This window comes from Heliangelus exortis, chromosome 10 (assembly GCF_036169615.1).
Source record: "Heliangelus exortis chromosome 10, bHelExo1.hap1, whole genome shotgun sequence".
NCBI lineage: Eukaryota > Metazoa > Chordata > Aves > Apodiformes > Trochilidae > Heliangelus > Heliangelus exortis.
The window spans coordinates 2,664,317-2,677,210 of record NC_092431.1 but is presented as its reverse complement, the minus strand read 5'-3'; the positions used below and the strand labels follow the sequence as shown (position 1 = coordinate 2,677,210).

Genomic DNA, 12,894 nt, shown 5'->3' with positions numbered 1-12,894 from the left:
GAGTGCCCTTGATGAGGATGCCCATGAGTTTTTGTCCATTTAAGACATCATGTGATCCACCTGCCCAGGCCAGGCTTATGTTTTAGGATGAGATGCACCATTGCCTCCTTTCCATAGTGTCTTCTAAACCATTGATTGTGAGAGGAACCCAGGGACCTGTCCAGATGCCTAAAATCAGTCAGCTGGTTCACAGAATTTACCCACAATTTTCAGGAAATTTAGTCCCTTGGTAACATCCTCATGTCAACACCTCCCATGAGTGGTCCAGGTCGATGGGGCTGCTTTGAGGAAACTCCAGTATGAGGGGGAATGAAAAGCAACTTCATCCAAAGTCCTACTGGTGAGCTGCAATTTAAAGGAAAGCTTTGGAGACCTCACTAGGATGGTACTTGTGGAGAGGTTAGGGGACAGGTTTGGGCACTGTGAGTTAGACAAATAAAATGTCAGAACAAGGCTCTGGGGCATTATCCTTCCCTTGCTCAAAGAGAAGCTGTACTAAATCCTCAAATTTGGGATGCTGCTTGAGCTCAGAGCCTTAAACCCCCATGTCCTCCCCCAGCTGACCTCTCCTGTCTTTCCAACCTCTCCATCACCTCCAGCCTCAACCATGCTTCCCTGAGCCCCACCACCCCCCAGGCTGTCCCCATTCCCTCTGGGGACCCAAGACACCAAATCTGCACATCCCACCATGGCCTTTGGCATTTTCAAGGGCTCTCCAGGATGAGGGCCCCTCCAACCACCAACCTTGGACACTGCAACACTGAGAAGGTCAGGGTCTGGAGCACAAATCTGACCAGGAGCAGCTGAAGGAACTGAGGGTGTTGAGCCTGGAGCAGAGGAGGATGAGGATCTGCATCTCTGCAACTGCATGAGGAGGTTGGAGGCATGGGGCTGGGGAGGGAATCAGGCTCTGTTCCCAAGGAAGAAGTGAAAGCACAAGAGAAAATATCCTCAAGTTGCCCAGGGGAGGTTTAGATTGGAGGTTGGGAACATCCTCCATCCCTGGAGGGGTTGGTGCTGAGGGCTGTGGTTTAGTAGAAAACTCAGTAGTGAAAGCTTGATGGTTGGACTTGATCTTAAAGGTCTTTTCCAACCAGAACAGTTTTGTGACAGGCAGGGGAAGGGTTTGCTGCTCCTTCCTTTTCTTCCCAGTTGGATCAGGGTGCAGGAACTGGAGCCAGCAGTTGTGCCTACCCAGAGAGAGGCACCCAGGCAGCTCATTGGGGTTTTCATTGGCATCACAGAAGTCATGGCCCTTATCTGTGACATTGCTTATGGGGTCAGCTGGAAGGCTCACAGCCCTGAGGAATTCCAACCAACAGAATTGTCCTCCAGGGAAAACACCAGAGGCACTGAACATGCTGTCCTCCTCCTTAGGCCAAGCATCTCTTGGATCTGTCCTAGGAGGGCAGTGAACTCAACATCACTCCAAGGCAAGCCACCAGCTTCAAGGAGGTGTTAACCCTCTAGGGATCCCAAAACAGCTCCTGATGGCCAGTGGAGGTGGTCAAGAGTGAATGGAGAAGGTTGGGAAATACTGATCAGGAGCTGAAACTCCCAGCCCAAGACATAGGCAGAAATCCTTGTTGATTTCTGTCCTGTTCTTCCACAGCTTGGCAGCCTCATCAGGGAAGTTGCCTGAGGAGGAGCTGACAAGGAGGAATGCAGGCTAAGTAATGAGCAGAAAATGGTAGTTCATGATTGCTTTGGAAAAGATTATTTGGTTTGTGAGAGCCAGGGGAAAAAAAAAAAAAAAAAAAAAAAAAAAAAGGAAGAGGTTTTTTTCTTTCGCCAGGAGAGCCCACAGTGAGCTTTGGCACTTATGGTGCCTCCTGCATCAGGGTTTTCCCTATCCCAGCTGCAATTCTCTTGACTTGCTGCTCTGACACATCCTGAAGGAGTCCTCAAACCTCACCTGGCCACATTCAGGAGAAGTTTGGGTGATGGGCCCCCTGTCCTCACCAAGGACCTATTCCTGTATATGGATTTCTGGAGCTTCCTAACTCAAGAAGGGACTGGTTTGCACCTTCCGAGATTTTTTTTCTTTTCTTTCCATGTTGGCAACCACAGCCTCCTGCTGCAGGGACATCCCCAGCTGAGCAAGATACTGAGAGATGAGCTGTCTCCTCTTCTTGGCTTTTAACCTACCACCAGCTGGTCCCCATCTCCTTCTATGCCCCTTGTAGTGGAAAAGACAGGAGCTCCCTATTGCCCTTCTCCATTCCAACACCTGCAGAATCCAACTCCCCAGGAGCCATCCTGGGAACCATCCTGCTGGTCCCTGCATTTCCCACTCCAGGTGGGACAGCATTGGGACACGAGGTTGGCACTTGGGTTTTTTCCTCACCTGCTGTCACATCTGCAGCACTTTTGTGCCATTCAGGTCATGCTGCAGAACAGGAACCTTTTAAAGCAATGATGCCCCTGCCAAGTGCAGCAGAAAGCAAGCCTGCTCATAGATCCTCTCTGCATACTGGGCCAGAATTTAGATTGATTTAGATTGGATTAGGTCCATTTTCATTTGTGAATTTGTCTTTTTTTCCCCCAGCTTGTTTTGCTTTTTTTTTTTTGCTTTTTGAGCACTGCACACTGGGACCAGCAACTCTCCAAAGAACCCAGTGATATCACCTTCAAGTGAGTCATGGGGAGGGCAGGGTGGAGAAAAGTGAAGCAAGGAAAGATCAGGAGATTGGGCTCACTCAAACCACCTTAAAACCAAAACAAAACAACCCAGATTATGGGGGTTTGGATGTGTGGAGGGGAGTTTGTATCCCTTTGCCAGCCAAGGGTGCCACAGCTCTGGGGGAGCATGCCCATGGCTTCAGAGATTTGGGATTTTTTTTTTCCCCAGCTATGAGCAGGGTGACATTAGGAGAAAAAATGTGTAGGCACACAAACACACATGCCCTGCACACATCCACACACTGTGAGAACACCAAAGAATTTTTTTTTTTTTTTTGCTTTCCCTTCAGAGCACGAACCTTAGGAAGTTTGGCACCAGCAAAAAAGGGAAATTCAATCTTCAGATGATGTTTAGACTGGGACTCTGGGCACTAAGCTGTGGGCAGGCATTCCTTGAGCTAACCTGCAGCTCTCTGAATTTCTGCATGATGCTGAAGATCATTTCCTTGGGTTACAAGAGGAGCTGCAGTCCTTGCTGAGCCCCAGCCCCATCACTGGGATTCAGACTCAGCAAAATGTGGAAGGGCCTTTTATAAAATGATGAAAAGTGTATATAAAGCCCCCAAGTTGACTTTCAAGCCCCCCAGTAGTATTATTATAAAAGCTGCATCTTTTAAGGGAAGAAAAAGATCCTCAGGATCTCCATCAGAGCCTTCTCAACAGGACAGCTGCATCCCACCTTTCCTGGGATCATCCTACACCAGGATGCTCCTGAGAGCATCAGGAACATTCTCCTGAGAGGCACCACTTGGTAGGCAGTCAGAATGGAAGATGGGCACCCCAGGGAGCTGTTGTCCCTGTGTTTCCCATGTGAACTTAGTAAGGTTGGATGGAAAACTCCCTGGTGGGATCACTGCTTTCAAAAGCAGCAGTCCTGCCACTGGGCACCAACAAATCTGTCACAGTTTTAGCCAATAACCAGGTGACAGGTGGTTTTTCTACCACCATCCTCCCAGGAGGAGATGAAGAAGGAAAAAAGGGAGAGAGACTTTAAGCTTGGGAAAAAATAAAAATAGGGTAGGTTCAATGAAGTAGCAATAGCAAATTATAAATAAAAATATACAAATGTGGAACTCATCCTCCTCACTTGGCAGCCATTTCCCAAGCAGAAAAGTCCCACACAGGAGTCAGCAGCAGATGGGGGTGTCCAAATCCAAGGATGGTTTGCAACAGTCTTAGAGCAACCAAGCTGGTCCTACCTGGAAGGGCAGCAGGTGACCTCTTTTGGTGGATGATGTCCTTCTTCAGTGAGGAGACAAGGGGTAGTAACAAGCAGACCCCAAGCCAGCTAACACACCAACCAGAGAAACCACCAGAAGGGACCCTTGGGAGCCATTTTATATGGGAAGGAGCACTGTGATTGATCCATTTGGGTCATCTGGCCCATCCTCTCCTATCCATTTGCTCAGCTGCTCCTCATTATGAATTCCCCATCACTTGATGGGGCTGTCCCAGGCAGTTAATTTTCTATACTGGTCCTCCCAAACCAGGGCAAATCATGTCTCTAATGCCCTCTCCCTTTGAGGACTCTGATGCTCCAGCATCCAGAGGTTCCTGGAACCTCCACACAGTGTGGGTGGAAGTCACCAAGGTGGCTGCCACCACCCCCTCCTCTGGGAAGTACCTCAAGTTTGCAGTGAAATGGTGAGCAGGATGCCTGAGAGAGGTGCCCAGATTTTTGAGCAGCTCCTCTTTGAAACCAGTCCAGGTTTCACAAACAAAAGTCCTACAGTATTTGAGCTTCTTGAGCTTTGATACTGCCCTGTTCCAGCTCATCAAAAGGTGCTCTTAGACTGAGCCATCAAAGTGCTGGAGCATCACTCTGTGTTGCTAGGTCTGACATTTCACTTCCATTTTCTATTCCTGGACCTTGGAAGCATCCAGCTGTGTTTTCTGAGCCCTTCAAGTGTCCATTCCTCACGTGCTGTCTTCTCCACATCCTGACAACACCCATGCTCCTGTGTGACAGCTGTGACACAGCCCAGTCCAAACCCCCTCCTGCTTTCAGAACGTTGCTGTGCACGACAGCAAGAGATAATTCCTCCCATTCCTTAAATAAAACCCCACAACTCTTCCCTCCCAGTGCCCACCAGTAGAGTCCGAGGCTCCAGCATGTACCAAGCTCCCAGCCAAGGACCTGTTCTGGGGACTTCTTGTCTCATTCTCTTCACCCCACTGTGATCAAAGGAGGGAACCATGGATGCACTCAGGACACGTCCCTGCCAAGGGCCACCCTTATTTGCATGGAAATGAGGATGGTAGTGAGGCCCTTGTCTTCAGATGTACACAAAGTTCTCCTGGATGAAAGAAACAGCCTGAGCTGAAACTCAGGGAATTCATTGCTTTTGTGTTATTATTGTTATTTCTTTTCCATTTGAATTTCGTTGTCTGGATGCAAAGGACAAAGCACGTGGCAGAGAAACTCTGCTGTGCAATCAACCCCTAAACTCCAGACAGAAATTATTATTATTTTAACAACCATCAGGCTGCTTAAGCAAGCACCAATCTCCTCAGTAGCCTGGCTCAAGCAGTAATTACTGGTCTTGTTTCTAAAGAGACCCTTCTTTTATTTCCTTTTTTAGCACAGCTTTTTGTTTTCTTTTCCTCCCTCTTCAAGTGAAAAAAAAAAAATGCTCCAGAAAGCCACAGCTCCTCTGAGAACCCAGTGCGTGCTGAAAACAGGGTAATTAGGTAACTTCCAGTAGGGAAACTGAGGCATGGAACCTCTCCCCAGCAAGGGTATGAGAAGGATTAATGCTTAATGAGCTCTTTCACCTGTGCTAGAGCCAAATGCTCACCCTGAGCTGTGACAAGGTCAAGTTGAGACAACTCAGTGTCTCAGGGCTAAAATCCCCTTTCACAGAGCTTCAGGCAGAGGCTGGTCCCTGGATGGAGAGAGAGGAGGCCAGGCTGGAAAATTGACCCATCCAATATCACCAAACCTGAGAGCAAGGAGAGGAATTGATGCTGGGCTTGGAAACCCAACTGGTCCTCGTTGCCCAAGGCATCAGATGGTACCATCAGGTCAAGGTGGATGGGCTGGGGGCAGTGAGAGAAAGCTCAAAGCCATGGTTGGACAGAGAAGGGAGGAGATGCTACCTGGAATGGACTGTCCTCAGCATCTCTGAGATGTTTAAAGTTCCTGGCTAAACACTCAGGGGTGATGTTTCTGCTCTGATTAGAACTGGATGTGATGTTTGAAGAAGCACCAACCTAGAAAGCTCACCACTGTCCCAGAAGGAATAAAACCCTTTAACCATAAAATCATAGATTTTTTTCTGGTTGGAAAAAGACCTTTGTGAGATCAAGTCCATCAAAACCAACCAAGGTGGGGCCATTACCTCTGCAACCCCCTAAACCCAGTGCCCATGGTTCAAAGCCTTGGCACTGGCCATATCCATCACTTGGGTCACACCACCAGTGGCTGCTCATTAAACTGCAAAATCTCCTTGAAGACCCCAGGCCTTTCCAGAACTGAGATGGAAGTCCTGATGTCCTTATTCAGTGCCTCCTCCAGCACATCCTGACAGCTCTAGCTTGCCCTTCCCAGCCACCAGAAAATGCTGAGCTCTGATTTTCTTCTCCCATGTCCTTGTGGTAGAGTAGAGCACAGACCTGATGCTGTGTCTGGCTGTAATTCCTGCACTTCTTAGGGATGGAATAAGAAAGCCTTTGCTGGACCCAGTGCTCTGAGTCTCCTGGATAATGTTTTTTCTCCAGCAAACAGCTTGAGGAGTTTTTATGTACTGTCAGTCCCAGATTTCTGGCTCCCGGCACCTATTTTGACACCAGGCTGTTGAGCAGAGGGAAAATAATGATGATATCCAGAGCTAATGTTATTTACTAAAATACACATTAATGCTCAGTCACATGATGGCATGATTTGTTGTCCAAAGCTAAAATTAAAAGAAATTAAGGCTGAGTCAGAAAGTTATTTCAGATCCGAGTGGGAAATGTTGTGAGGAGGCCATGGGTGAGCAACACTGACATCTTCTGGCTGAAAAAAAAAGTACTAATAATCAAAAATCTCCAGCTTTTTCACTAAGAAAACTACTAGGAACTTCCAGCACAAAAGCATCGGTGAACACAAGAGTTTTCAAGTGTCAAATACAAGGTTGGGATGGTGAATATTGTCTGAACCCACTTTAAGAGACCACCTGAGCATCACTGCAAAACTTGAACAGATGATGTGTGTGGCATCAATGATCCCAAATGGGTGGATGTAGGAGGTGAAGGGGTGTAACTCTTTCACCAGGTGATGGGGTTGAATCCATCCTCTTGTGTTGCAGTGGTGAACTGTGAGGTGTAGGAAGAGGCAGGCACCAAGAATTGATCCCTGCAAATCAGCTGAGCAAAAATAGTCTCTACCTGATCTGGGATGGGACAGGGCCTGGAGGCCTTGTGTTGATGGCATGGAGACCATTGAACCTTTTCCCCAAAATTATGGTCTCAGCTCCTGCTGCAGGGTCTCAGAAAGCAGCCAGACCCCAGATATGGGTGCAAATCTCCTGCATCAGTTCATAGAAAGGAAAGCAGGTTTGGCCATAGGGCTGCTGAGTCCTGCAGGAGGATTTGAAGTGGATCCCCCTCAAAACAGAGTGCATGCTGGAATAGGGGGGTATCTGGTGGCCTGGAAAGAGCTGTGAGAAATATCCATTACCCCCCAGACCCCCCTCATGCTGCTGCCACAACTCACAGCCTCTCTTCAAGCTGTATGGTCTTGCCATGATGGTTCTGAGCTGCATTTGAGGGTGCTGGGTCTATTCCTAGGAGTCCATTTGCACTGGGATCTAGGAGGCCCCTGCCAAAAATATAGTAGAATGCATCATTATCACTTTAGGGTCGATGCCTTTCTGTCCTGCAGTGGCCAAATCTTCACTCTGGTGGCAATGGCACTGCTAGCCCAGGGCAATAGCAGAACCCAACCTTCAGCCTTTTCTGCAGCTCTCGTGTCTTCAGGTCTGGGTTGACCACCCTGCAGTTCCCTCCCCTCCCAGCTTCTCCTAACCATCTCCCTTTCAATCTCTTCCCAAGGTTCTTTTTTCCCATCTCTGAAGCCCTCTGAAATGGTCTTCAAGATCATCTTCTGGCTGGGATACTTCAACAGCTGCGTCAACCCCATCATCTACCCTTGCTCCAGCAAGGAGTTCAAGAGAGCTTTCATCAGGCTGCTGAAATGCCAGTGCCAGAGGAGGAGAAGACCCATCTGGAGGGTCTACGACCACCATTGGAGAGGAGCCTCCATCAACAGCTCTGGGCAAGACCCCGAGACAGACCCGAGGCCCAGGATTAGCACCCTCAACAGCTCCTTCATTTTGAACTCCTCCTTGCAGGAGAGAGCCAGCAAGAGGAGGACACTCAGCTTCAAGGGCTGGAAAATGCTCACTCCTTTCCAGAAACCAGCATCCACCCAGCTGAAGGAGAAGATGAACAGCCTCTCCAACAAAATCCGGGGTGGCTCCAGCAAAGGGGGGGTGACAGCCACCTACAAAACAGAGGTGGAGTCTGTTTCCATTGGGATCCCTCAGGATTTTGTGGAGACCATTGACTTCCAAACCTATGAGCTACCAGACTGCTGCAGGCTACGAGAAACAGATATTTGAAGGCACTGGGACAGCTCTTGCTGGTTTCTGTAGATCCAGATGGCTGAAAAATGAAGGGGTGGCACCTGTGGGTCTGTCAGGCAGATGGGGAGCAGCAATCAGGTAGAAAAATGCAGTTGCCCAAAGGTTTTCTGAGCATCTCCCATCCCTTCTCTGGGATTCTGGGTTCCTCCAAAAAAAAAAAAAAAAAAAAAAAAAAAAGGTGGATTCCATTCCAATGGGTCTCAGCAGGAAGGGAAGATGGAGGGTGGCTATGGCCCTAGGGCAAGAGCTGCTCCCTCCAGTGGGTGTTTATTTTTCACCCTGGAAGAAGCTGTGAAATGAAAGGAAATCAGGATGTCTCCTTTGCCTTAAAAACACCGCCAGAAAAATCTAAAGGAAAGGTGAAACCCCAAAAGATGCCAACCCTGCCTTAGTACATGTGGTCCTGTGTCCATCCAGAGGCAGCACCCAGAAAGGACTCAGCAGAGCAGCAGCTGGCAGCTGATCCTTGGGATAACAGGTTGGGAACCTGGAGGTCTTATAGGGCTGGGCAGGACCTCCAGCTTTGGAGAGTGAGCAGCCTGTGGCATTCCCAAGCAAGGGGAGGAGGATTTGGGCTCTCAGCCATCATGTCTGGCATGACCACAGCTTTTCCCCCACATGCTCCCCATGACCATGCAGATGTACAGGTAGACACAGACCCACTGTGCTGCATTTGCATCTTTAAATGTCCTCCAAAACAGCAGAAATTCTCCCAGAAATGAAGATTTTCCAGGGGCTTTGAGCAGTTGCTGGCAAGCAGTTCATTCCCAGGAATGAGTTTAAATTATTACTTACCCTTCTTCCTTGTAAACATACTTATTTCTTTCTTTTTTTTTTTTTTTTTCCCCAATTTTGAAAGATTTACATTTACAGCCCTCCCAGCCCCTTGAAAGCCTCTAGAAGGAAAAGTTTAGCCTGGAGGTTTGTTGCCTCACCATCCCACTTCTTTATAGACCTACAGGGGAGAAAACGAGGATAAAACCTATTTAAGGCCACACATGAATGCCCAAACTCTGGCTCATTTACTCACTGCATTGGATCAGGCCCCAGGAGATTCCTCAGGAGATGCTGGAGGAAAGTCTTGAGCTCTCTGTGTTGCATTCAGGCAGAATTCTTGTTCTCCCCTTAGCCTGGGTCCCCATTTTATTGAGCATCCTGCAGCAGGAGAAGCATCACCAGGGCTGGGTTCTGAGGCTCCTCGTGTAGAGCTTCATTTAGGGAAGATGGAGCTGCCTTTGCAGGCAGGGGAAGAAGGAGCACGTTGTAGGAAACACGACCTGAGTGCCTCCAGTTGTGCTTTTCCCTCTGATTCCCATCATCTCCAAGCTCTCAAGTTGGGGGAAACGAGCTCAGAGGAGGTGAAGTTGTTCTGCTCCCACCTCCTCCTCCTCTCCTGGCTGTGACCAGCTAAAGGCCTGGCCCCAATTCTCCCAATTTCCCCAGGAGCCCCTTCCCCAAAGCACCTGTCCCTTGGTGCTCTGACCTCACGGCGTTGCTGTGACATCACTATTGCATCATCAGCCCTTGCTATGACGTCACTATTGCATCATCAGCCCTTGCTGCTTCCACAGAGCCAAGGTGCAGGATGCTGAGCAGCAGCTTTGCCATCACTGATCTGTCCTGAGTCCTGGATTTAAGGGGGGGAAAAAAGGTCCCTGTCAGCTTGAGCTGGACTGCAGTTGGGTTGCATTACTATTGTTTACAGTGTGTATATAAGTGTACATTTTCTTTAGCAGACCTTGGAATTTTGTATGTATAGATTTTTATTTTTCATCCCTGGATGTATTTATTAGCCAGAGTATTTCTGTTTGGTTTCTTGGATTTTTTTTTTTTTTTTTTTTCTGTTGTTTGTTTGGGTTTTTTGTTGTTTGTGGTTTTTTGTTTGTTGGTTTTGGGTTTTTTTTTGTGGTTCAAGTTCTGTCAGATTGATGTAAGCTCTATGAAACAGAATGCACCTATTTTTGTTTGTTTGTACCAAATACATGCACAGATCTGTCTAAAATGTTGCTGCTGTGTCCTGATTTTTAAAACAGGGGTTGTAGGGGATGAGGGAGGGAGGAAAACCTGCAAATGATTCACCACTGGTTTTTTCTCCAAGACTTTTTCTTTTCTTTTTTTTCTTTTTCCTTTTCTTTTTCTTTTCTTTTTTTCTTTTTTCTTTTTCCTTTTCTTTTTCCTTTTCTTTTTCCTTTTCTTTTTGTTTTTTTTCCTTTTTCTTTTTCTGTTTCTTTTTTTTCCTTTTTCTTTTTTTTCTTTTTCCTTTTCCTTTTTCTTTTTCTTTTTTTCCCTTTTTCTTTTTTTCTTTTTCCTTTTCCTTTTCTTTTTCTTTTTCTGTTTCTTTTTCCCTTTTCCTTTTCTTTTTTTTCTTTCTCTTTTTCCATTTCTTTTTCTTTTTCTGTTTCTTTTTTTTCCTTTTTTTTCTTCTTCTTTTTTCTTTTTTCTTATCTTTTTCCTTTTCTTTTTCTTTCTTTTTTTCCTTTTTCTTTTTCTTTTTTTCTTCTTTTTTTTTCTTTTTCCTTTCTTTTTGTTTCTTTTCTTTTTCTTTTTTCCTTTTCTTTTTCTTTTTTCTTTTCTTTTTCCTCTTCTTTTTCTTTTTCTGTTTCTTTTTGGCTTTTCCTTTTCCTTTTCTTTTTCTTTTCTTTCTTTTTCTTTTTTCTTTTTTCTTTTCTTTTCCTTTTTCCTTTTTCATTTTCTTTTCTTTCTTTTTCTTTTTTCTTTTTTCTTTTCTTTTCCTTTTTCGTTTTCTCTTTCCCTTTCTTTTTTTTTTTTTTTTTTTTTTTTCAATTTCACAAGGAGAACTCCTCAAATCATAGAATGGTCCCAGGCCATCATGGACATGGCCAGAAAACAGAACAGGAAACTTCTTATACCAAATCAACTCTGAAACATGACAGAAAGCCCTGACCTGGAAGTTGGGAGCAGAAATAATTTTGGGGCAAAGAACAGCCAGAAAGGGAAAGCTCTCATCCCTCTTTTTTCCCTGGGGAAAAGAGGACACAGGATATTTACCACCCAGTCCCTAGAGCATCCTGGGAGAGTGAATCCTGCCAAGAGGGTGGAAAGGACAAGCCAGGGATAGGAATTTATCTTGAAGTCCCAGGAGGCCAGAAAGAAAGAGTTTAGAGCAAAATGTTCAGTTTTGTTCAGTTCAATAAACCAAACTTCCCTAACTTTAAAGATTTCCTGTGCACAGGGCTGGTGGGTAATAGATGTCTTGAGGTTTGGAGGCATCCAAAATAATTTTTATACATTTTAGGGAAAGATTATCTCCCATTTATTATGCCCAGCTCTCCAATTTCATTTTTACAACCCAGGATATTTCACAAAGTTTGGAAAGTGCTGGAATTTCTTTACCTTCAAAAAGACTGAAACAAGACAGACTCTGCTCAGGAGATCAGCTCACTGATGCTAAAAACTCACTTAGACCTTAAAATTAATTTGGGTATTTCATTAAAAAAAAAAAAAAAAAAAATCAAGGCCAAATCCAGCTCCTTTTATGAATATTTCACGACTCCTGTCTTCTGGATGGAAAAAAAAAAAAAAACAACCTAAAAACATGGCAGAAAGGTAAAATAATGTTTAAAAAGACCCCAAAAAACCCAAAGCCCAGCATCCATGCAAGATGAAGCATCAGCTACTTCCAGCAGTCCCAAAAATCTCTTTATCATTCAGAAGTTGCCTTGACACAGATTGGAATTTCTCAACAAAATATTTGGAATGGCCTCAGGTAGCCTTGTTTTTGTTTTCTTTTTTTTTTTTTTTTTAGCCTGACCAGGTAGTTTTATGGGTTGAGAAGGTGCCCTGGCAGCCTTCCTGTTCATCTGTGAGTAAATTGCCATTTTTTTATGCATGTTTCTTACTGCAGCTGATTCACAGCCCAAATCCAATTTATCTGTGATTGCTGCAGTGGTTTTATTCCTATCCTGGTTTAGCTTTGCAAGTTTTAATGCTGATCCTCAAAGCTTTCAGGTATGGGGGTTTTGACAGAGGATAAATAGGTTTTTCTGGTTTATTTAGTCAGATATGTCTATAAATAGGTAGATATACATAGATACACAGAGGTACATGTATAAATATATATAGATTTTAGCCTTGAAACATATTTTTTTGTGATTTCTTGGCTAAATAACTTTTCTGTCTCTGCCTAAATCCATTCCCAGGTTGTGTCCCATGTCCTCCCAAGCCAGAAGCTCAAAAGTCAGGATTTTGAGTGCAGGTGGGTGACACAGAAATCAGTCATGAGTTTTCTAATATTCCATTACTGGACTCAGTTGCCCAGGGAGGATTTGGATTCTCCATCACCAGACTTCAGGCAAATATTTGTCTTAGGTAACATTTTATTTAGATAGAGCAGCTCCTGCTGCAGCTGATGGGGCAATTTTAGCCTCCTGAGGTTGCTAAGAGCCACATTATTCCATATTCTCCACTGTTCCATGTGATCTTCTCCCTAACCTGCCCAGGAGGAATTAGAAATGGGTTTTTTTTTTCAAATTTTGTAATTTTGCCATCTATTTCAAACAGCACTTTAGGTATTTACCCCACCTCCATCCTTTCATACCGAGCAAGGCTGAACAACTGTGCAAAG

The 12,894-nt window shown here is 45.5% G+C and overlaps 1 protein-coding gene across 1 annotated transcript in view; it reads left to right on the top strand.

The window, feature by feature from the left end:
- ADRA1D (adrenoceptor alpha 1D) overlaps positions 1 to 10,313 on the top strand; it is a 29,606-nt gene extending 19,293 nt beyond the window's left edge. The window contains exon 2 of the mRNA XM_071753181.1: positions 7,717 to 10,313. Coding sequence (XP_071609282.1) covers positions 7,717 to 8,285 — 569 coding nt within the window. The 3' untranslated portion in view covers positions 8,286 to 10,313. The remainder of the gene's footprint in view (positions 1 to 7,716) is intronic.
- Positions 10,314 to 12,894: the final 2,581 nt, after the last annotated feature.